The sequence below is a fragment of the Bos indicus x Bos taurus genome, chromosome 7 (assembly GCF_003369695.1).
Source record: "Bos indicus x Bos taurus breed Angus x Brahman F1 hybrid chromosome 7, Bos_hybrid_MaternalHap_v2.0, whole genome shotgun sequence".
NCBI lineage: Eukaryota > Metazoa > Chordata > Mammalia > Artiodactyla > Bovidae > Bos > Bos indicus x Bos taurus.
In genome coordinates, this window is record NC_040082.1 from 41,885,128 (window position 1) to 41,911,017 (window position 25,890).

The following is a 25,890-nucleotide window of genomic DNA, read 5'->3' on the forward strand; positions in this document are numbered from 1 at the left end:
TTTATTTTCACAATTTTTCAGTCATTCAACAAGCATGAAGGTATACTATGAATACCACGTACTCGTTAAGAGCCATTAAGAATGGGAGTACTGTTGTGAAAGTATATTCTATATATAGCAACAGCAAGTTGCTGAGTATAGTCTGAGTTGGTATATATGTTTGTCTGTCTGTCTTTCCATACTCAGATTGGAAAAATGTTAAAAACTATTTTATGGATGAAGATGTAACTTCTTACACATTGAAGACACTTTGGCTAGTAAATGGCTGAGTTAAAAATAAGGTTTAAAAGAGAAGAGAAAAAGAGTAAGACATGGTAGAATTTGAGCTCTTGTATGTACTAGCACTGTAGCCTTGGTTTGAAATACAACCACAATGACATTCAGTTTCCTTAGCTATGATAATTATAGACCCATCTCATAGAGTAGTTGGGAAGCCCAGGTGGTAACAGTGGTAAAGAATCTGCCTGCCAACACAGGAGACACAAGAGACGTGGGTTCTATCCTTGGGTCGAGAAGATGCCTTGGAGTAGAAAATGGCAACCCACTCCAGTATTCCTGCCTGGAAAATTCCATGGACAGAGGAGCCTGAAGGACTACAGTTTGTGGGGTTGTAAAGAGTTGAACATGACAGCACAATGCAGCACACAGGGTATTTACCATCTAATGTCAAAAATGAAGGCCCACACTAATTCTTTCTGAAATTTATTTGTCCCCAAGCAACATATTCAGGTTTTAGGCTTGCTAATCATCTCTGAAGAAGCATCTGATCTGGAAGGGCTGAGTGGGTGTCTGAAAGGCTTCAGTGGTGCATGAGCCTGGGGCTCTGACTCATTACTACCTAAAGGGAAGAGTGGTTAAAAAAGAGGAAGCCATAAATAGTCAGCAGAAATGAAAAAGGGACATCACTATAGATTTGATAGAAAATAAGATAATAAAATATGGATAACTTTATACCAACAAATTTGATAATTTAGGTAAAATGGATAAATTCTTATAAAACTAGGCTTAAGAGTAGGAAACTTGAGTAGCTTTCTAACTATTAAGAAGAAAGTTGTCAAAGTCTTAGAAAACTTGAAGTTCAAATAGTTTTGCTGACAAGTCCTACCAAACACTGTTGGGAAAAAAAAAAAAAATACAGACTCAGAATAGAAAAAGGGGAAATGGAAGAACCCCCAGTTGTTTTTATGAGACCATAATAAACAAGTGAAAATAAAATGTGATCTTTATGGTCAATCTGTGTTTATTTTTAAAATGTAGACTAGAAAATGTAGTCTGTCACAAAAAATATATAAAATTTAGTATCCATTCATGAAAAAGAAAAAACTTAGAACGTTTAGGAATAGAAGAGAACTTTCTTAATGTAGTAAATAGTAGCTGTATAAAATCTACAGCATGTATTATACCCAAGGTGAAAGGTGAAACCTTTTCTTTAAGAGCTGTAATGAAACAAGGATGTCTGCTATCAAAACTTCAATTAAATATGTACACATTGCCTAACATTTGATAAGAAAAATGTAGGGTTGAAGAAGAAGAAAAAACTGAACTGTCATTATTTGCAGAAAATATGATTGGCTACATAAGAGAATTCAGTATAATTTACAGATAGTTGTTCAGTCACTCAGTTGTGTCTGACTTTTTGTGACCCCATGGACTACAGCACACTAGGCTTCTCTGTCTTTCAACATCTCCTGGAGCTTGCCCAAACTCAATTCCATTGAGTCAGTGAGGCCATCCAACCATCTCATCCTCCGTCGTCCCCTTCTCCTCCCGCCTTCAGTCTTTCCCATCATCAGCGTCTTTTCCAGTGCGTCAGTTCTTCGCATCAGGTGGCCAAAGTATTGGAGCTTCAGCTTCAGCATCAGTCCTTCCAATGAATATTAGGACTGATTTCCTTTAGGATGGACTGGTTGGATCTCCTTGTAGTCCAAGGGACTCTTGAGTCTTCTCCAGCATCACAGTTCAAAAGCATCAATTCTTTGGCACTCAGCCTTCTATGTGGTCCATCTCACATAGCTTTGACTATGGTTTTATTAATTATCTACATGTAAATTATTAATTGCCAACAAAGGTCTGTCTAGTCAAAGCTATGGTTTTTCCAGTAGTCATGTATGGATGTGAGAGTTGGACTATAAAGAAAGCTGAGCACTGAAGAATTGATGCTTTTGAACTGTGGTGTTGGAGAAGACTCTTGAGAGTCCTTTGGACGGCAAGGAGATCCAACCAGTCCATTCTAAGGGAAATCAGTCCTGAATATTTATTGGAAGGACTGATGCTGAAGCTGAAGCTCCAATACTTTGGCCAGCTGATGCGAAGAACTGACTCGTTGGAAAAGACCCTGATGCTGGGAAAGATTGAAGGCAGGAGGAGAAGGGGATGACAGAAGATGAGAGGGTTGGATGATATCACTGACTCAATGGACATGAGTTTGGGTAAGCTCTGAGAGTTGGTGATGGACAGGGAAGCCTGGTGTGCTGCAGTCCATGGGGTCACAAAGAGTTGGACACTACTGGGTGACTGAACTGAACTAGTTATTAATAAAAAAGTTCATTGGTTGGAGGAAAAAAGCGTTCAAAAATAAAGTGCATTTCAGAATACCAGCAACAAACAGAAGTTTTAAATTAACACAACATTGTAAGTTCACTATTGTCAATAAAATTAAAAAATTAACATAGAAAAAAGAAGATACTATGAAAAATAGCATCTATTGATAAGAAATGCCCAGGAAAAAACATTAAGAAATAAGCTGAATACCACTAGGGAGAATATTTTAAATTTTTATTGAGGCATTAAAGAAAATCTAAATGTAAGCAGAGATAAAGCATGTTTATGGAATGGAACCCTCAAGGTGATAGATCAAATTTCCTCCACATTGATCTGCAGTGTCAATGCAAGCTAGTCAGATTTTTACTAGTTTGTTTTTGGTTTTGTTTTAATTTGGTGCGATGGTTCTAAAATGTGTAGGAGAGAAGTACAAGAGACCCAAATAGCCAAGATACTCTTGATAAAAGAACTAAGTGGAGGATTTGATGTCCCATAAGGCTGCAATAGTTAATGTTTTATACTGACAGAAGGAAAGACAGATATACTATTGGAACAGACTTGAAAACCAAAAACCAGATTCATGCCTATATGATTTTTCAAATATAACAGAGATGGCATTGCAAAGTAGTGGGAAAATGCTGGAATTTTCAATAAATGGGGCTAGGACAAAAATATATATAAATCAATTCTGGCAAAATAAAAAGCTAGTAAATTTTACTACATTTGAATTAAGAAATTGTATTCAAAAAGCATACCATTAATAAGTGAAAAGCCACAAAGTGGGAGAACATATTAATAACAGATTAAACCAGCAGAGGACTGGTATCCTGAGTATATAAATTACTCATATGCATCAATAAAAAACTGAGAAACCCAACAGAAAAAATAGGCAAAAGACCCATATAAGCATTTGTGCCCCTCCACTCCCTAGATCCATGTGGTTCATAAACCAAAGAAAAGATGTTCATTAACCTTGTTAGTGACTATTTCCCTGGTGGCTCAGATGGTAAAGCATCTGCCTGCAATGCAGGACACCCAGGTTTGATCCCTGGGTCTGGAAGATCCCCTGGAGAAGGAAATGGTAACCCACTCCAGTATTCTTGCCTGGAAAATCCCGTGGTTGGAGGAGCCTGATAGGTTACAGTCCATGGGGTCCCAAAGAGTTGGACCCGACTAAGAGACTTCACTTTTCACTCAAAACCTTGTTAGTAATGAGTATAATGCAGAATAAAGCTATAGTGAGAGACCATCATATCCTTTACCAGTTGGCTAAAAAAAAAAAATCTCGCAATACCAACTGTTGAGAAGGATATGGAATAGGAGAAGCTCATACACTACTGGTAGATGTCTTGGAAACAGGCCTTATCTAATAAGGCTCAAAACATATATACCCTCTGACCTACTAATTCCACTGTCAGAAGTATGCTGCAGAGAAGCTCCTGTGTGTCCACCATGAATTCATAAATGAGAATGTCCAGGGTGACATTGTTCCTGAAAACTGAAACAAGATGAAATGTTCATTTCAAAGTTAATAAACAATTTGAGACATATCCGGTCCCAGGAAAACTATTCAGTAATAAAAACACCCCACAGAGATACAAAGCAGCATGAATGGATCTCACAAGTACACTGTTAAATGAAAGAAGCAAGATGCAAAAGCCTATAGACAATTTGATTTCACTATATGATGTTCAAAAACAAGCAAAATTATACATATAACTTTAGGATGCATTACCTAAATGGTAACGCTATTAAAAACAAGTAATTACTGAAAAATTTTGAGTAGTGATTACCTATAGGACAAGAGGAAGGTTTTGTGCTTGGGAAAGGAGTAGAGGTCAGAGAGACTTTAGGAGATCGGCTATGTTTTATTTTTTGTTTTGGGTCCTGGTTACTTGTGTGTTTGCTTTCTAAGTATTGGTAAACTGTAAATTTAAGTTTTTGCAGTGTTCTGTACATCTTTACCGTTTTCCATTAAACAGAGTAGTTTAACCTTAAAAGCCATACTGTGACATCATCATACACTCAGGAAAAAATTAAAAAGTGTGACAGTCCTGATATTGTCAAAGATGTAGGGCATTAAGAGTTCTCACTGCCAGTAAGATTGTAAGCTGGAATAAACACTTTAGAAAATTGTTCAACATTCTTGTGTGAAGTGAATGCCCATGAGATGAAAGAAATGAAATTGTGCAAGTACGATGCATGATACTGGTTGCTTGGGGCTGGTGCACTGGGACGACCCAGAGGGATGGTACGGGGAGGGAGGAGGGAGGGGGGTTCGGAACAGGGAACACGTGTATACCTGTGGCGGATTCATGTTGATGTATGGCAAAACCAATACAATACTGTAAAATAATTAACCTCCAATTAAAATAAATTAAAAAAAATTTTTTTAAAAGAAATAAGATTGTGAGTCAGAGACAAAGTGGGGAAATAGTGAAGTAAAATAAGAGAGAATCCTCACTGGGACGATGAAGAGTACGTCTGTTAAACTGAGAAGGATGATTAGCTTTAGTATCTGAACCTGGAGCAAAAAAATAATGAACACAAAGAATTGCCATATTGAACATGCTTGGGGTGAGCAACCACTCACCACTCCCCAACCAGCATCACATTGGAGGAGACTGGGACTGGCATTTTCAAGTTGAAACCTCAGATAGGAGTTCCCACAGTGACTCACTACGTAGCTCAATAGAATTTTCTTGATGGTTTTCATGCTTTTCAGTTTCGTCACTGGGAGCCTCGGTGAGTTATCAAGGGTTAATTATTTCACACCCCTCCCATTTCCTCCCCTCTGAAGAGGTTTGATTACCTGAGCAGAAGCAGCGCTAAGCTGATTCTGACCTTGGTTTGAGTGTGACCGCAAAATCTCTCTGGCACTCATCCAGTTACTAAATATAAAAACTCTAGAGACAAGAGAGCTCTTTAGCATCTCCCTGGGGTTGTGAAGAATGTGTCCTTTTTAAGTTAAAAAGCACTAGAAAGTGAAGTCGCTCAGCCCTGTCCGACTCTTTGCAACCACATGGACTGTAGCCTACCACGCTCCTGCGTCCATGGGATTTTCCAGGCAGGAGTACTGGAGTGGGTTGCCATTTCCTTCTCCAGGGGATCTTCCCGACCCAGGGATCAAACCCAGGTCTCCCGCATTGTAGGCAGATGCTTTGCCACCTGAGCCACCAGGGAAGTCCTTAAAAAGCACTATGTTAGTAAAATACCCTTTTTGTAAGAAAAAGAGCCATCCACATTTGGAGCATCAAGGTTTCTTTCCCCATCTCCCCACCACCCCATCCCTTTCTGGGAGGCATTTGCTTCTGCTGTAGTGGATATTTGCTTCTGCTGCCCAGCATCCATTTCTCCTGTTAAAATGCACCACACTTTTTTCTTTAGGGTAACCACCCTTCTCTCACTTTCAGAGCATGAGATTTGGTGACCCAGGCCTTACCCAATTAGTCCTTTTTGACCCTATGGACACAGATTGTTCAAAAATGAGTCTGTAACCCAATTTGGGTGTTTGAGGGAATGTGCATCCGTGGGCTTGTGGGAAAGTGGCCAAGAGATGTTCTTGGTGTGCGGATATGTGCTCTGAAGGGACGGGAGAGGGACACTGTAGGATCTGCAGAAGGCACCAATGCCAGGACAGCTAGAAATCAGGTCCCTGATGTTTTCACTGGGGCCATTGAGCCAAGCTTTGCCTGAAGCTAGACTTTTCAGTAACATCAGCCAATAAATCCATAGTTTAAGCTAATTTGAGTTGCATTTTCAGTCATCTGCAACATAAGTAAAGTATAGGGTCTTTGGTGAGAGAAGTCTTTGTTGGCAAAAGAACACCAAGATCATGTTCTGAGAGGTGGGCAGTAGCAAGGAAGAAATTTGTCTTGCAGCTAACCCTAAGATACTGGATGAGAGGGACGAAGTACTCTGTCCGTGCTGGGACCAGGTGCAGAAGGCAATATTGAAAGCACTTTGATGCGAATGAAAGCACCAAGACCACACAAACAAAAGTAAAATAAAAAGACTTTCATCGATGCAGTTTGTAGACTGCATCATCTGAGATCATCTGAGATGCAGTCTACACACTGATAGGTGATTTAATGGGGAGTTTCGTACCTTTTCCTGGGTCCCAGTGAATTCAGGATATTCACAATTGTCCATGAGTAAGACCTTCTGAGTGGTGATAGACCTACCAAAAGTATGGTGTTAACACATTGTATATATAGAGAGAAATTTATTAAAAATATCTGAAAGGAGAAAAACATTACTGTTTTGGTGACAGTGGATATTTCAAGGTACCGGGGTCTGGCCTTTATTTTATTTATTTATTCCTATTTTTCACAGTTTTCTACAGTGACTATGATGTATATAATAAAAGTTTTTTAAGTATTGTACAGACACATAAGGTTATAGTCCCTTTAAAGAGAAGTCACATGGCTAGCTGTAATCTATAGGTCAAGATCAAGTTCAGAGTTGCTTAACTTCTTACCCTTTATATCCAACCTCAGTGTCTGCCTTTGCAAAATTTTGGCACTAATGGTACATGGAACCTAACTGAGATGCTGTGATTTAAATGAGAGGATTTTGGTTCAAACTAAGTATGTCTAGAATTCCAGCTCTAGTGGGCATTACTATCTCTCCATTACCTAGTCAACTGCAGTTCTCCCGTTGTATAGGGTAGATTCTAAGTGAACTGAGTTTTCCAGGTGATCTTATCTGTCTCACCCACATTTTCCTATCTTCTGACCTGAGTAAAATTCTCTCACTTCCATTTTATACATTTTGTCAAGTGGTCCCTTGTCTCTTGTCATATGTCTGACTCTTGTAACTCCATGAATTGTAGCCCACCAGGCTCCTCTGTTCATGGGATTTCCCAGGCAAGAATACTGGAGTGGGTTGCCATTTCCTTCTCTAAGGGATCTTCCTGACTCAGGGATCAAATCCATGTCTTCTGCTTTGACAGGTGGATTCTTTACCACTGAGCCATCTGGGAAGCCCATCAGGTGGCCCCTTAGTTATCTATAAATGTGTAATTGTAATTACACATAATTCCAGTGTTTCCATTTAGTGTTTGGAGGATATCTTTAAGGAGTCTGAGATTTTCTGCCACGTTTCCTGCTGACAGAGGGAGAAAACAGAACACTTAACTTCTACAGTAGTATCATATGTAGTCGTTTTATTGTGTAGTTATCCCTCCACGTAATTACAGCCAACCCTCAACAAACCCTTAAGAAAATTCATGATATGAGTTTCTATTAATAAACAGAATATAGAAAATATTACACTATGGAAGACTTCTTTACCAAAAATACATTCAATGTCTCCTTTCAAAAAGCAAACTTCTCTTGTACATAATTAAAGAATCATAGACCTTCATGGGTCTTTTATGCTCATCTTTATAAATAAATTAGACACGCTGTATTCCTTTCAAAAGAATAATCATTATTATTTCCACCCAGTGTTTTCACCCAATAAGATCTATGTTGCCATAATAAAGAACAAGAACATTCTATATGAGCTGAAATGGAGAAATACTCAGAATAGAATATGAAGTTGAAAAAGAAAGATGCAAGCTGATTGATCTTAGCATCTCTAGATGTGGCACAACCATTCAATTGTGATGGAGTAGCACCAGCTGTGTGTTCTTGCCAAAGAATCAAGCCTGAATCTAACCAAATCTCTAGAGCTAAGTTACATTTATAGGAAATACAAAGAAAAGAGGAATATTTTAAATGAAGAGACACAGGGAAACAAACCCAGAATGTGGAACAGCACATTGTTTTGTACAACTTGTCAGTGGCAGGGGGAAAGGCGGGAAGACTGGCCTTGATGAAAAGAAACTTAAGGGTTATAACCTGTGGAGGAGGAAATGGCAACCCACTCCAGTATTTTTTTTTTTTTTAAGGTTTTCAGGATTTATTTAAGCATATTTTGGGGCCAGTACGTACCATTGCTGACTTATTTTTATCTTGGTGAATTACACCCTCATTCATCTTGTCACTGAAGCCTGAAACTTGAATGTTATTATCCACTCCTCCCTTTCACTCACCCCTCTGGTCCCATCTGGTCTTGCTTGTTCTACATCTCAAATAGAGCTTGGAAGCAATTTTATTCATCTTGATGACTGTGTGGACCACAACAAACTCTGGAAAATTCTTAAATAGGTGGAAATACCAGACCACCTGACCTGCCTCTTGAGAAATCTGTATGCAGGTTAGGAAGCAACAGTTAGAACTGGACACAGAACAACAGACTGGTTCCAAATAGAGAAAGGAGTACATCAAGGCTGTGTATTGTCACCCTGCTTATTTAACTTCTATGCAGATTACATCATGAGAAATGCCAGGCTTTATGAACCTCAAACTGGAATCAAGATTGCTGGGAGAAATATCAATAACCTCAGATATGCAGATGACACCACCCTTAAGGCAGAAAGTGAAGAAGAACTAAAGAGCCTCTTGATAAAAGTGAAAGAAGAGAGTAGAAATTTTGGCTTAAAACTCAACATTCAGAAAACTAAGATCATGGTGATCTGGTCCCATCATTTCAGGGCAAATAGATGGAAAACAGTGGAAATAGTGACAGACTTTATTTCTGGGGGCTCCAAAATCACTGCAGATGGTGACTGCAGCCATGAAATTAAAAGATGCTTTCTCCTTGGAGGAAAAGATATGACCAACCTAGAAAGCATATTAAAATTCAGAGACATTACTTTTCCAACAAAGATCTGTCTAGTCAAAGCTGTGGTTTTTCCAGTAGTCATGTATGGATGTGAGAGTTGGACTATGAAGAAAGCTGAGTGCTGAATAATTGATACTTTTGAACTGTGGTGTTGGAGAAGAGTCTTGAGAGTCCTTTGGACAGCAAGGAGATCCAACCAGTCCATCCTAAAGGAAATCAGTCCTGTGTGTTCATTGGAAGGACTGATGCTGAAGCTGAAACTCCAATACTTTGGCCACCTGATGCAAAAAACTGACTCAGTTGAAAAGACCCTGATGCTGGGAAAGATTGAAGGCAGGAGGAGAAGGGGCTGACAGAGGACAAGATGGTTGGGTGGCATCACGGATTCAATGGACATGAATCTGAGTAAACTCCAGGAGTTGGTGATGGACAGGGAGACCTGGCGTGCTGCAATCCATGGGGTAGCAAAGAGTGAGACATGACTGAGCGACTGAACTGAACTGAACTGCCACTCTTATTCAAGTTACTATTATCTCTCACCGGGAAATCTGTGAACACTTCTTAACTGGTTTTATAATGCAGCAGCTGAAGTGATTTAAAAAAATTAATGTATTTATTTTAATTGGAGGCTAATTACTTTACAATATTGTGGTGGTTTTTGCCATACATTGACATGAATCAGCCACTGGTGTACATGTGTCCCCTATCCCAAACCCCCCTCCCACGTCCCTCCCCATCCCATCCCTCTGGGTTGTCCCAGTGCACTCCAATATTCTTTCCTGAAAAATCCCATGGATTGAGAAGCCTGGCCTACTGTAGTCGAAAGGGTTGCAAAGAGTCGGACACAACTAAGTGACTGAGCACACAGAGCACAAGGGTTATAACAACCAAATGCAGTGTAGGGTTACAACAACCAAAAGCACAAGGGTTATTACAAACAAATGCAGTGTTTAGATCTGGGTTTAAACCTATTATTAAAGGACACTTTTGAGATAATCAGGGGAATTTGATTATGGACTGAAGAATCAGGTGCTGCTAAGACATCATTATTAATTTTGTCTTATGTGATCATTGTAATTAGCAGAGTGTCAATTTTTAAAAAACAAGATGCACATTGACGTCTGTAAGGGTGAAATAACATGATATCTGGGATTTGTTTTAAAAGAAAAATTTGATAATTTTGAATTTGTGTATTGAGAATGTGTACTATTCTCTCTGCTTTTGATATGTCAGAAAATTCATATAAAATAGTAAATGGAAAATGCAAATTGTAAAATGTGTTATGATATGCTTTTTTGTCTGAAAAAGGGAGAAATAAGAATATATACTTTATTTTCTTATGTTTACATTGGGAGGATATACAAAAGATTTATGAAAATAGAAACCTGTAGGGTGGGTGGGGGAAACTGGTGGACTTGAAGGGGTGAGAATGAAGCTTCTCAGTATAGGTTTTTTATATTGCTTTAAACTTTAGCCATTTGGATGTGTTGCCTAAACAGTTAAAAAAAACACCAAGAAATAAGTTAAGTGAAAATGATAATATTCAGAAAAAGTCCTGTATACACAGAAAAAGAAAGGGGTTAGAGTAGATTTCTAAGCAACTTCATGTCTAGACCTCAATGAATTAATACATTGTTAATTTTTTTTAAAAGCCTGACTAGTAAGTAATTTCATTTTTAAAATAATTTTATTTATTTATTTAGGCTGTCCTGGGTCTTTGCTGCTACATGTGGGCTTAGTTGTTCCATGGCATGTGGGATCTTCCTGGGCTATGGGGATTGAACCTGTGTTCCCTTCATTGGCAGGTGGCTTCCCAGGGAAGTTCCCATTGTTAAACTTTTATAAAGCTGGATCCAGTAATAATTCCAGAGATGTATAAAGGACAGAGTAATAATAAGAAACACAATAAACCAAAATCAGAACACAAAATGTGAAGCCTGAAACTTTTAACAGTTTTGCTTGGACTCACGCATGCTGTTAGTAAATCTAACCTCTGACCCCATGTTTAATCAAATCTACCTTACACTTGAATATGTACATTTGCTTGTTATTAGGTATGTGGGCAGACATAGTAAGGACAAATATGAAATTTATGAAACATAGTTTGCAGTGGGAAAACAATCTGGTTCTTAGGGAAACTCGTGTTCTTGCCTGAAATGAACAGTCATATACCTTTGGGCAAATTGGTCTTTTCAGGTCTCAGTTTCCTTGTCTATGCTGCTGCTGTTAAGTCACTTCAGTCGTGTCCGACTCTGTGCGACCCCAGAGATGGCAGCCCACCAGGCTCCCCTGTCCCTGGGATGCTCCAGGCAAGAACACTGGAGTGGATATATACCATAAAGAAATTGAACATGATCTCCTGAGTCACCACTAACTTTGTGGCACTATAAAGGTACACACACAGAACAAGCTGGATATTTATAATAAATGCATTTAGTAACTTTTAAAGTGAGTGACAAGGAAATTCAGGCAGAGAAGACAGAGGAAGACCACAGGGTTTCAGAAACTATTCCATCTGAGAGCTCACTTCCCTTTTATAAATAGATGTTTGCTTTTAAGATTTCCAGACAAAAGTCACTCTCCCAGAGTTGAGACTGTTTGAGTCTGAGATGTTAATCTCAATAATGGAGAGTGTGGTTCAACACTTTCTGGCAATTGATGCCCAAAGCCCCTGGGATGGAAGGAGAGGGGACAACTAGTTTATATGGGAGGAAATAGAATATCGAGGTGCCTTCAGTTCCCCCAACAGGAGGGGGAAAGAATCATTGCAGGAAGGAATGCATTTTTCCTTGGTGGAAGAGTTTGAAAGTTCAGGTCAAAGTCAGAATATTAGAGCAGCTATTCATATATCACCTAACACAATTTCCTCATGTTATAAGTTTTATAAATGGGGAGGCCAACCTAGTAAGCTTATATGACATAGCTCAGTTTGTATTAGAGCAAGGCTAAGAACTAGTTTCATGATTGGAGTAGAAAGGGCAGCTAAATGTGAGGATAAGGAACAGGCCTGGGATTTCCCTGGCAGTTCAGTGGTTAAGAATGTACACTTCAATGCAGGGGGCATGGGTTCGATCCCTGGTCAGGGAATTAAGATCCTACAAGTCACATGGCATGGCCAAAAGGAAAAAAAAAAAAGAATCAGGCCATTCATTCATGGTGGTATCTCCCAGCTCCTAGTCCAGTTCCTGACAAGTAGCAGATGCTTCATAAACATTGGTCACAGAACTCACCAGCTGACTGACTTGACTGAATGAATGTATGAGTGATATATTTCTACCTGTGTTCCCAGGGAACACTGTCCATTTCAGACCGAGGACTACTATTTCACTGGAGATAGTAGAGGGTTTACTCTCTTTGCCAAGAGACACTTGACAGAGTAACAGTTTTCTTCCTCTGAGTATTGCTTCCTCTTCGTTGATGAGGACAGGGTAAATGTCAGTCTTCACAGGATGTGTGTGGTCTAGCATGAGAGAGAACTGGCATTTCCTTTGCTGTCATCGTAGATGACAGTGTTAAGAGAGCAGTGATTGGTAGTCGAACACCTGCTGTGCTGGGCCAGCAGTCTGGAGAGTGGCCACTGCTCCTGTGACTTGGGAGGAGAGACAGTTCCAGGAAATACTCAGTTCGATTGGAGAATTGAAACGGCACCTAAACAGAGCCATTGTTTGACTTTCTTCTTCAGAATCCATGTTTTCACATCTTCTTTTTGATTGTGTCCTGCTCATGCTGCTACTGCTTACAAGTAAGTCTGGATTTTTGCAGTTGGATAGTACAAGATAAAGATGCAAGGATGATCATTGTAATAAGCAAAAGCTTGGAAGAAACCTAAATATCCACCAGCAGAAGGTGGGTAAAGAAATTGTGATATATCCATGATACAAATTGCAAAGCTGATGAAACATAATGATATGAGATGTCTTTAAATCATAATGTTAATTGAAGAAAGCAAGGAGCAGAAAAATGGATATATTGGACTTGTTTTTGTGTGTGTCACAGGGCAGTGGGAATACATGAATGCTTCTCTGGGAAAGGGAGCTGGGAAATGGAAAAGAGCAGGGTACGGGAGAGTTGTCATATGCTTTTTATACTGCTTTTATAATATGTGTGTATATTTTTATACTGCTTTTTAATATGCATGTATATTAGTGTGTAGTTTACATAAATTTTAAACCTCAGAACAGCCATACATTAACTTCTTATTCAACCAAGGGTTTTTATTCATTATGTGACTGGTCCTTCATTAAAAAAAAAGGAGAGAGAGTTTTGTGTCAGGATAACTGCCCTGAGTTTGTGAATAGACGACTAGCCTAAATGGGTGAGCTCTTTTCCTGGCTGGCAGTGACTCACTGCTGATTATCTGTTTCCATCAGCAGTGCCCTTCAATGTTTACAGGACCAGGCCATGATTCTCTCCTTGGGCACTGGTTCTCAAAGTGAGGTTCTAAGATGAGCCATATTCTGAGCGTGTCCTGGGAACTTGTTAGAAATATAATTCTTGGGCCCCACCCAAGAACTATTGAATGGGGAACTCTAGCAGTTGAGCTCAGCTCTCTCTGTTTGAACAAGGCTTTCTGGTGATTCTGGTGCCCCTTGAGTCTGAGAATCATTGCTATAGTGAACTGTTCTCCAAGCAGGACAGCAGCAGTGGTTTCCTCTTTATTCTGCAAAGCACTGCTTGCAGTTTTCTTGAAGTGGAACAACCTCTCTCACTGCTCTCTTTCCCTCTTTATGCAGGTTCTTTGAAAGGGGCATATGTGTCTCAGGTGGGTCAGAATGCTGATCTGCCCTGCACCTACTCTCCAGCTACCACTGAGAATCTCGTGCCTGTGTGCTGGGGCAAGGGACCCTGCCCTGTGTTTGAATGTTACAGTTTGGTGCTCAGGACTGATGGAAGGAACGTGACCTATCAGACATCCAGCAGATACCTACTAAAGAGGGATTTGCACAAAGGAGACGTGACCTTAACCATAAAGAATGTGACTTTAGCTGACAGTGGGACCTATTGCTGCCGGATCCAATTCCCAGGTCTAATGAATGATCGAAAATCAAACCTGGAGTTGATCATCAAACCAGGTGAGTAGACTTTTGCATACCTTCTTTCTGAATGAGATTTGCCTGTGGATCATATTAAATACACTGACTGATCTCACCTTTGGTCTTCCCAATTACAGCCCTCCAGTTGGGACCCTAAGACCTAAAGCTTAACAGGTCCAACCGTGTTTAATTCCCTCCATCTATTTTGAACCTCATGGCCATAGAATGAAGGAAAGTGCTAGATCAGTGGTCTGAGTACCTGACTGGTCATTGGAATCACCTGGGGAGCCTTTTGACTCCCACAGATGCTTGGGCTCCAGCCCTGAACCAGGGAAATCAGCATTTCTGGAGGTGGATGGAGCCTGAGCATGGGAGTTTTACAAAGTCTACACCCAATGATTCTTCCCCATGTGCAGCCAAGATTGAGAACCACTGGATCTGCATGTGTGGGGAAGAGGGGGCACGTATGCTTTCATGTTTTAATGCTTATAGAGTGTGTACTTAGTGGTTGATGGAGCTAAGTTCAAATTTGACACTGCTTCTTACCAGCTATGTAATCTTGATCAAGTTATTTAAACTCTGTGACCTCTTCTTCTATAAAATATAATATTACCTACCCTAGAGGCCACTGGGAGTATTTTATGAGATGTTTTGTCAAATGCATTTACTATGGCTGTAAGTTTTATTGTTAACAATTAGACTGTGATAATAATGATGTAACACACCTCTGTCAGACATTCTGAGTGTCATATACTCTCAACGAAGGTGTTCAGGTAGGTTTGGAAGTTTAGCATGTGTTTCTCTTCTATTGTTGTGTTTACAGTTTTTTTTCTGTTGCCACTTTTCTGCTGTCAGAGAAGCCTCATCTTTACGTTGGTTTCTGACTTTAGCCAAGGTCACCCCAGCTTGGACTCCATGGAGGGACATCACTACAGCCTTTCCAAGGATGCTCACCACAAAGGGACCAGTCTCAGGTAATTACACATGGTGTATAGGAGGAAACCTTTAGTTGGTTTCAGAGTTCAGAAGATTTAGAATATGGGGAAAATATGAGAAAATAGTTTGAGTGGAGGCACGAATATTTCTGTGCACCCAAGATAGTGACAGTGGTAAGGAAGGGTTTGAGGTAAATTTATGCTGGGAAAAAAGAGCCCCAGGCTAGGATTCTGAATTAGTCATGAGTAGCCCTCTACCTGAGCCAAAGCCTTTCACTTCTCCTGATAGCAGCTTCCTCTTCTGTCTGAGGAATGAGTTCAGAGACTTGGATTTCACCACCCAATAATTCCTGACTCTTGAAAAAGATTTTTGATGAGCTTCTTATTTTGCCAAACAAGGGAAAAAAAGATTTCTACTATTGACATCCCCGTGTTTAAAAAAAAAAAAAAGAGGATACTCTTATATAAGTTTAATGAAAAACTCATGTTTCCTTGTTATTTTCTGATTTACTCCTGTACTGATGATGTTTTGTCATGTATTGGCCCCAGTCCATGTTTGGGATAATTTGGATTAGGCTATTTCAAGAGTTCCTTCTAACTGGAATAAAGTCCATCATCTTCCTCAGATTCTGACCTCAGAAGGAGCAGCTAAAACCTTCAAGTATTTCAACAAGTATTTTCCACAGTGCTCTAGAAAGAAAATAAGGTTGACAGAGCAGACCTCAAGTCACATTGATCAGGGAGGAGTTCTGGTCTCTCTAAACTCTCCAAAGCATAGTCTTTGATTCAGTAAAATGAGGTGGTTGTTGTTTAGTTGCTAAGTCATGTTTGCCTCTTTTGTGACCACATGGACTGTAGCCCATCAAGCTCCTATCCATGAGATTTCCCAAGCAAGAATACTAGAGTGGGCTGCCATTTCCTTCTCCAGGGGATCTTCCAGACCCAGGAATTGAACTCACGTATTCTGAATTGGCAGGTGGATTCTTTACCACTGAGCAACCAGGAAAGCCCTAAAATTTAATAATAGGTAAATTCCAATCCTAATCTATTAAATCTCTCAGATTTAAATAAGGAAGTGTGTCTAAAGTGCTTAGCCCAGAGTCTGATCATGGTACATACCCAGTACATGTTAGTTATTGTCATTTTCAGTAAGATCTAGAGGCAGAATGAGGTTGCAGTTAAGTATTTGTTCAGTGATGGGCTTCCCAAGGTGACTCTGTGGGTAAAGAACCTGACTGAAATGCAGGAGACACAAGAGATGAATGTTCAACCCCTGAGTCAGGAAGATCCCCTGGAAAAGGACATGGCAACCCGCTTCAGTATTCTTGCCTGGAGAATCCCAAGGACATAGGAGCCTGGCAGGCTATGGTCCATACGGTTGCAAAGAATTGGACATGACTGAAACAAGTGAGCACAGCACAGTGCTTCAGTGATAGGCAGAATGGGTTCTAATGTCAGCTTTTTGTGTTAGTTTTATAAACTCAGTTTTGTTGCTCAAACTCTGTGAGGCTCAATTTCCTTACCTCTATAATGAGGCTAATTTCCAGTGCCTATGTCATAAGACTATTGTAAAGATTGATGTGATGACATATGTAAAGCACTAAGCATAATGCATAATGCCCTGCCCAGACAAAGCACTCAAATATTAGTTATTTTAAATATTAATGTCAGTTCTCTAGAGGTTGAATCTTTTTGTTGGTTCTTTAGTCACTGGGTACCAAGATCTCTCATGCAATTAGTAAGGAAGTTAAATATGGTGAAAACAGATGATCACCCACATAGTGAGCTAATCAAATCATACCAAGTGTTTATCATATGTCATTGTTATATTTTAAAGAATTCCACGACTGTAGACCTTGAAGGGAATGGTGGGAGTCCCACTTACCCATCATGGGTTTCAGTGCTCTTTACAATGTCACGCCCCAGTGGACATTTGCTGTGTGACCACACACCTTCCCAGATAGAGAAATAGCTTCCTCACAAGGCAGTGCACGTTTTTTGAGGTGTCTGTACCATAACCAGAAGTGGCCTTCACTTCAGGTTTTACTTGTTTGTTCCTTCCCTTTAGGGCAACAGAATGGGGCCATCTTTTGTACCTGGGAATATAGGGAGAGTGCCTACAATCTCTGAGCTTTTCAAAGGCCTGAGAAAATACTTAAACAAAAAAAGGCAATGGCTCCAAACTACGGAAATAAAAGGAAAAGTTGAAATTAACTAGTATTTAATTAGTTAATTAATTAGTATTTAATGGTATGACTATAATACGTAACATTATACCAGTTAATTACCTGCAAGTCAGCTTGTGTGTAGTTGTACACACCGTTTCTTTAACGTGGAATGTGGGTACATATGCTTGCTATGAAGTGGAGAGGAGCCTTTACAAGTAAGAGTTCCAAGGGTCTTTGAGGTTCCTAAACCAACTTTGAACATCGGACAAATGAAATCTCTCTTCCACCTGAAGAAAGCAGAACTGGATCATGGATGAATCCTTAGCTCTGGAAGTAGACTTGATTTGAATCTTGGGTTCTCCAGTTAATAGCTATGTGATCTTGGACAAAATACCTCTCTGAGACTTCTTCATTTGAAAAATGGGAAAATAATAGTACTTTGCACACAGTGACTACAGCCATGAATTAAAAGATGCTTGGTTCTTCAAAGAAAAGCAATGGCAGCTCTAGACAGTGTATTAAAAAGCAGAGACATCACTTTGCTGACAAAGGTCCGTGTGGTCAAAATGGTTTTTCCAGTAGTCATGTATGGATGTGAGAGTTGGACCATGCAGAAGGCTGAGCGCTGAAGAACTGATACTTTCGAACTGTAGTGTTGGAGAAGACTCTTAAGAGTCCTTTGGACAGCAAGGAAATCAAACCAGTCAATCCTAAAGGAAATCAACCCTGCATATTCATTGGAAAGACTGGTGCTGAAGCTGAAGCTCCAATACTTTGGCCACCTGAAGTGAAGAGCTGACTCATTGGAAAGACCCTGATGTTAGAAAATATTGAGGACAAGAGAAGGGGTTACAGAGGATGAGATAGTTGGATGGCATCACTTACTCAATGGACATGAGTTTGAGCAATCTCACAGAGATAGTAAAGGGCAGGGAAGCCTGACATGCTGTAGTTCATGGGGTTGCAAGTCAGACATGACTTAGTGACTGAACAAGAACAACGCGGTGGTGAAGATGAAAAGATATTGTGCATGTAGAGTACTAAGCACTGTGTCAGGCACATAAAACATGCTAGATGGTAAATATTAAGTTTGTATACTTTTAATATCATCAACCTGCTCCGCCAGTCTTGGGTCCTCTAGGAAACACACTGTAACTTCCTCCATCTGTCCCACCCATCTTGGTTGACGTCAATCTATGTGAAAATAAGCTGTGATAACCCAATAGGGCTTTAGTTGATTGATCATTTTCACTGTAAGATGAAGTTAAAAAAAAAAGTTAGAAGTCAGACAGTCTTATCATTTAAGCCAAGAAAAGTAATTGTATGGAAGCAGAAACTAGATTTACACTAGAAAATATTGTATGTGTAGTTTACTTAGTAGTTCCACCAGTGTGGTTTTAAAATTCCTTTTCGTAAAGGAGCAAAGGTAAATGGGAGATAACGTCTTTCCTTTTCTTAAAAAATAAACAAAACTTTAGGCTGAGAATATGCTTTTGTAGTATTAAAATCAGAGTCTGTATGCCAGGAGTTTAGCATTAAAAGGCTTAGACTTTGAAGCTACCAGAAAGTGACCATGGCATTTAGGAAGTTTCATAGCCTCTGACTCAACCAGAAAAATGAGTTTGCATCCTTACTTTTCCCAAGGCTGACAATTTATTGGTTTTTAAAATGCATTGTTTATGAGATAAGGGCCTGCACCCATCTTGTTCACTGTTCTGTCCTCTGTGCCTGGCATAGAGTGGGGATGTAATATATGTTCATTGAATGGATAGGCAGATAAATAAATGAATACCTAAAAAGGAAAGAAAGTGATCTGGGATCTGGGCAACATGATGAGCTTAGTAATCACAGTGCTGAGGTGAGCATTGTTGGAGGCAGCATAGTTAAGTGTGTACTTAAGGCCACGCAGACCTAAATTGGAAGGCCATTTCTGTTATTCGCTAAGCTGTATGACCTTGGGTAAGTCATTTAGCTTCCTAATTCTCAGCTTCTTCATCTGTGCAATGGGACAGATACTCCCTACTGTAAGATAGTTGTTTTGAGTGTTAAATGAGATATACTTCCTTGAAGAATTTAACACAATGCCTATTCATAGTAAATTATAGTTACAGTTATTATTATTTTCATTTTTTAGGGAACAAAATACCCTCTCTTAATGTTAAATGGTTTTGAGAAAATCAACTTTCGTTACCTTTCAGAGTCTAATCATGCCACATCTTTATCCATTCATTTGTTGATGGACATCTATACAATGGAATATTACTTAGTTATAAAAATGAAATAATGCCATTTGCAGCAACATGGGTGGACTTTGAGATTATCATACTAAGTGAAGTGAGCCAGACAGAGAAAGGCAAATGTCGTATCATATTGCATATATACATATGAATTTACTTACAAAACAGAAATAGACTCATAGACATAGGAAACAAACTGATGGCTACCAAAAGGGAAAAGGGTGAAGGAGGGATAAATTAGCAGTTCGGGATTAACATAGACGAGGCATCCCAGTTGGCCCTGGTGGTAAAGAATCCACCTGCTAATGCATGAGATGCAAGAGATGGGGTCCAACCCCTGGATCAGGAAGATACCCTGGAGTAAGAAATGACAACCCACTCTGGTATTCTTGCCTGGAAAAGTTCCATGAACAGAGAAGCCTGGCAGGCTACAGTCCATGGGGTCTCAAAGAGTTGAACATGACTGAGCGACTGAGCACACAGATATATACAGTAGATAACCAACAAAGATCTACTGTATAGCACAGGGAACTATACTCAGTAAGTTGTAATAACCTGTAAGGGAAAAGAATCTGAAAAAGACTATATATATTCTGAATCACTTTACTGTATACCTGAAACTAACACAACATTGTAAATCAACTATACGTCAATTAAAAAATGAACAAAATAAATATTGAAGAGCAGTCATGTGATCTAAAAAAAGTCTAATTATAATGCCTGCTTGTGTATCGTCAATGCTGTTAGAATTTTGCAGACCGTTTTAGGTCCTATGGACACAACAAACTACATATTCAAATATGTCTTCCCAGAAGAAGTCTCCATTTCATAGAACATAGGTAGTTCGGTTTGTTATCTGGGTGAAAAAACATCATCCTAGAGTTGATTTGTAAGTGTTCAATAAATTCCGTTGGTTTCTCAGTTAATTATTGTGAAGAGTATGAAGTAGAATTAATTTCAAGTAGAATTATAGGCAGCTTAAAAAAAAAAACAACAAACCTCATATAAAAGAGCATTCCTAACTGTTTTGGCTATTTTTCTTCTTTGTGGTAGAGACACGGACACTGAAGACCCTCCATGATAAAAATCAGACAGTAAGTAACTGTGTGTGTGAACTCAGCTCGTGCTCAACTCAAAGAAAAAAAAGTATGGCTTTAGACTTCCTTCCTGTCCACTCTTTCCTTGGGGAAAAATACCTAATCTCCCTTGTCTTTGGGTTCCTTGACTATAACATGTTGCTGATGACAATTGTAATTGCAGAGGCCTGTTGTAAGGATGGAGTGAGATGATGCATATAAAAGTGCCTGGCACATAGTAGGTGTGCCAAAAGGAAGACTCACTAGCATTTTGTTCTTATCCTGAAATTTCACAACTGTATACCACTGTGGAGGGTTCAGACACCCTGCATCTCCTGAGAGTAGTGTTTTTCCTTGTTAACATTTCTACCCTAGTGAGAAAGATTGTTTGTTTGTTTAAATTTATTTATTTATGACAAGACACCAGTCAGGAATATTCTAAGGTAAGAACTTACATATCTAAACAAAAACAAAGCTGTATTTCAATCAACCACCATTTTAATATCTCCCACCTTCTCAGAATGCAAGGGAAAACCACTAGAAAACAATCTGATAGCAGTGACTGGGAAATTGTTTGAGGACATACCCGGGAGTCTGCATTCATTTGACACAGTCTGACTCACTCTCAAGTATTTTGTGTTTGTCCTGCGGTCTTTGCAATCCAGGACTGCCTTTTAAATACCTCTTTGTGCCACACTGCTCAGGGCGCATTTGCACAGTGCACTTGCAGTAAATGTGGGTTGAATAAATGGAGAACTTAATTGCTTAATGTTGTTTTAAAAGTGTTCACTGTTGCTCTTTTTAAAGGGGGAACATGAACTGAAAGTTTAGAAGCAGGATGCAGAGCAATAGCAATAAAAGCTATCGCTGATTGAACATTTATCCTGTACCAGGCTCTGTGCCAAGTTTTCTGGTTTTTGTCACTTGATTTTCCTGATAACTTTACAAGATGACTCTGCTGTTTGGTGACAGAACTGGGATTTGAACCCAAGACTGTCAGGTTGCAAATTCCTAGCTTTTAAATCACTATCTTTCTGTGGAAATTGGGGTTTCATGGTACAACACCAAATTTAGACCTCTCTGAAACTCCCTGGAAACATGAGGGAATCTTATATAAATAGGGTTCCACTTTAATGTTCATTTTTGTTGGGGAAATTGGGAGTCCATTTACTAAGGCTACTTCTCCACCCATACTGCAGACAAGCATATCTTATTCTCTTGCTAAGTCCAAAACTTCAGCTAATCTTTTTCTTTGGGTGGTTTGAAGTTTGTCTAGAAGGGGACAGATTGTGAGTCATTTCAAGGTCCCTGCTTTCCTGGGATACTGTGAAAGGGCTGTTCTGATGCATAAGTCGTGAGATTACCTGGGCAGACAATGGGTTTCTGGCCATTTGCTGTAATTCTGTTTGCGTTTCCATAGGAAATATCCACACTGGCTACTGAGTTACAAGACATGGGTGCCACCACCAGAACAGGCCTCTACATAGGAGCAGGAGTCTTTGCTGGGCTGGCTCTGATTCTTATCTCTGGTGGTCTAATTCTCAAATGTAAGTCATCTGATGGTGCTTCTCTCTCCCTCTGATAAGGAACTGTTAATATAGGAACCAACCCAAACCTAGACATTATAATTATTAGGTTATATTGATTAGAATCAATACTCTTCAGTCCTTTCAAATCACAGGATTAATAATAGCTTGTTTTTATTCAGTGCTTACTGTGTAACAAGCATGTTTTTATATTTATCATCATCACCATCTTATAAGGTAGGTAGTACTGTTATCCCCATTTTTTTACAGCAGAGGAGAGTAACACTTAGAGACAGTAAACTTTCAAGGTTTTCTCAAGGTTTCAGAATCGGTAAGTGGCAAAGCTGGAATTCAGATTCAGGCAGGTTGATTCTAGTACCTATTTTCTTATTTTGTAAAGAGCATAAATATTTTAAATTCATGAATTAGCAATCACTTCCTTCTATGCATTTTCTATCTTATGTATCTCTTACGTGTGGTTCTTTAAAGAGGGGCAGCAGGTTCCTTTAACATTGGGTCATGGTCAAGGTTGCAGCATTTGTAATTTTCCTCCATTGTGGCACTCAGCAAACTTTTTACTTCTAAGTTGATTATGTTTATTTTTTAAAAATAAGTATAATTTATATGTGATACACTGTCTATGTAAAATGTGTCCAACTTAATGAATTTTTGTAGATGATTTCACTCAGGAAACCATCACCACAATCAATGACCAAACACTTCCATCACTCTGAAAGCCTCACATACTTTAATAATTGTGATATATTCTCTTCTCTTTGGGGCAGAGGCCAAGGCCTTATACCTCTATTATTTTAGTAGCCTTTCTTACTCATCTGTAAACATAGACTGTGTGTAGCATTACAAACCATTCCGAAATTTCCCAGGACTGAAGCGGGGTAGGGGGTCTGAATATGTGGGTTTTCAGGGCTAAAACTGGGACAGTCCAGGGAAAACTGGGATGAGCTGCTCATCCTGTGTGGCTTAAAGCTTCCAAGTGCTTTATGTGCATTAAGTCCTCATAATTACCCTGTTGAGAAAAGTACTAATATTGTTCTCATTTACCAGTTGGAGAGCCATTGTGTTGAAAGGTTAAGTAACTTTTAGTCCAACGTGACACTGTTAATTGATAGAGGATTTGAAACCTGGGCTATGCTGCTTACCTTTTTGTTATTCTGCCATTAATGGTAAATGAATTGTTCAGAGGAAGAAGCTACTCACTCCCACTTACCTGAGTTTATGGAGAGGTAGCAGTGGAGTTTGGGAATTGACCACATGAATATGGAATCTACAGGCTGATAGGAGTAATGATAACACCCACTTTTTGTGTTCTGCCAAGGCCTGGATATTGGGGACTGTTATGGTTTGGGTAAAAGGGTATGGAAAGAAATTGATGAAGAGTGGGAGAAGTCGTGTTTTGTACACACATATGATAACTGCCAAAATGGTATGGGGAGGGAGGTGGGAGGGGGGTTCAGGATGGGGAACACGTGTACACCCATGGCGGATTCATGTTGATATATGGCAAAACCAATACAATATTGTAGAGTAATTAGCCTCCAATTAAAATAAATAAATTTATATTAAAAAAATGACTACATAGAAGAATAGATGGGAAAGTTGTGTACAATTTGCAGTCTTTTCCCTAGAAGCTGCTAGAGAAAATCACACAACGAGGGTAACAGGTTTTTAATCATGACATCAAAGCCATAAATTGACACTCAGAAATGTGCAGCAATCTTGTTTCTTCCTAGTGCAGTGTCTGAGATGAGCATCACATATTTCACTGCTTCTCAAACCTCCCTCCCTTCTCACTGCACTAATGAAGTATTAAAAGCCTGTTTCAACTACTTTGGCATAGCCATGACTTCCTTCTTCCTTTGATTGCTTTCTCCAAAATCATCTCTTTCTCCATTCCTATTTATGCTTTTTTTATTAGTGTAAAAATAAGATCTAGTTCACACATTTCTCTCCTGCCACTCCCATTTCTCTCCTCTCCTTCACAGGCATATTTCAGATGAGTTATTCCTACATTTCATTCCTCTGTACTCTTCAAACACCCCCAGCCCCATTTAGCTTCTACACCTGAATTGCCATGGAAGTAGTTTTAGTTCAAGCTCAGTGATCTCCATTTTGATAAACCCAGTAGATACCTCTGTCTTCATTGCAATACATCCATCTTTCAGTAATATTCACCTGTTGACCCTCACTCATTCCAAAAAAGTCTTCCTTCTCTTGACTTCTGAAAGACCACTCTCACTTTGGCCACTCCTTTTCAGTCATTTTTATAATTTTCTCTCCTTCAGCATGATCTTTAGTTGTTGAGATTCCCCAGAGCTGGTGTTTTTCCTCTCTCCATACCCTCTGGATGATGATAACCTATATTTCCATAGACTTAAATGTCATCCTTAGTTTCTATCTTCAGCCCTCAAGGGTGTTGGTACTGACTGTCCAGCTGTTCAGGTGTTATCTCTACTTATTTGTCTCCCACCTTACTGTGTCCAAAAAGGAGCTCTGGAGTCTATATTCCACCTTTTAAAAACCCTACCCCACCTCGCTGGGTCTTCATCATAGTGTTTCCCTACCATCCAAGTGGTTGCCTGAGCTAGAAGCCCTCCTTGAATTCTCTCCTTCTTCACTCCTAACACACAATCCCAACTACACACAATCCAGTTTCACTTCTTGCACTTTCCCCAAAACATATCTAAAATCCATTCATGATTCTGTGCCTCTCTGTCACTACCTTACTCTGAGGCAGTTCATGCCTTACCTGCTCTTTTTTTCATACCTCCTTTTAGTTCATTCTCCTCATAGCAACCAAAGTGATTTTCTTGAAACCCAGTTATATCATTTTTCTGGCCTTCAATTATTTCTTATATCTTAGGATAAAACCCAAGCTCCTGATTATGGCTTCAAGGGTCCTATAGTATCTAGCCCAGCATCCATTTCAGACCTTATCTTGTACCACTCTTTTATTCCAGTCATGCTTTCAGTTTCAGGCACTTATCACCATCTTTACCAGGGCTTTACTCAATCCAGAATGCTCACCCTGGTTCTTCATTTGGCTGACTCATTCTCTTCTTTCAGAACTGATCTTAAAGATCATCTTAGTGGTATGTATCTGTTCATTCCATACTCCTAATTAATCTCTGCTCCTCTCTACCCTTTGGCAACCATAAGTTTGTTTTCTATGTCTGTGAGTCTGTTTCTGTTTTGTAAATAAAGCTATTTAATGTTTTTAGCTTTCACATATAAATGATACCATATTTGTTTTTCTCTGTCTTATTTCACTCAGTATGATAATCTCTAGGTTAATCCATTTTGCTGCAGTACTTTTCTTTCTGTCACATCAAGTTTGAAATTGTTTTATTTTTTCTATTTCTTATTTTTTTTTCTTAAATGTCTCCCCACTGGAAGACAAGCTTAATGATGTCAGGGCTCATAATTCATTTTTGTGTCCCTGGTGCTTTAGCATACTACCAGATATGTAGTAGGCACTCCCTATATTTGTTAAATATGAAAATACATCTTTATTACTTTCTACCACAGTTTATGTAATATACCAAGACACACATCAGTGGTTTGATGTAATTCAATCTTAACCGGTAGACCAGATTTCCCTAAACAATCTTTGCCTCCCGTTAGCGTGTTTTGTTTTTTATCTCATTTATTTTATTAAATCATTTTAAGTGGACTTTCGTTTGC

The 25,890-nt window shown here is 39.3% G+C and overlaps 1 protein-coding gene across 7 annotated transcripts in view; it reads left to right on the forward strand.

The window, feature by feature from the left end:
• Positions 1-25,890, forward strand: part of HAVCR2 (hepatitis A virus cellular receptor 2) — a 49,489-nt gene that overhangs the window by 18,276 nt on the left and 5,323 nt on the right. For 2 of the 7 annotated variants that reach the window (XM_027545830.1, XM_027545827.1), the window contains exons 1-5: positions 12,322-12,955; positions 13,947-14,285; positions 15,137-15,220; positions 20,640-20,680; positions 22,083-22,209. In XM_027545830.1, the coding sequence (XP_027401631.1) occupies positions 12,901-12,955; positions 13,947-14,285; positions 15,137-15,220; positions 20,640-20,680; positions 22,083-22,209 (646 nt within the window). In that variant the 5' untranslated portion in view covers positions 12,322-12,900. Of the gene's footprint in view, positions 1-11,285; positions 11,606-12,310; positions 12,956-13,946; positions 14,286-15,136; positions 15,221-20,639; positions 20,681-22,082; positions 22,210-25,890 lie in introns of those variants that run through there. The other 5 variants (XM_027545831.1, XM_027545828.1, XM_027545829.1 and 2 more) reach the window with 5 other exon arrangements.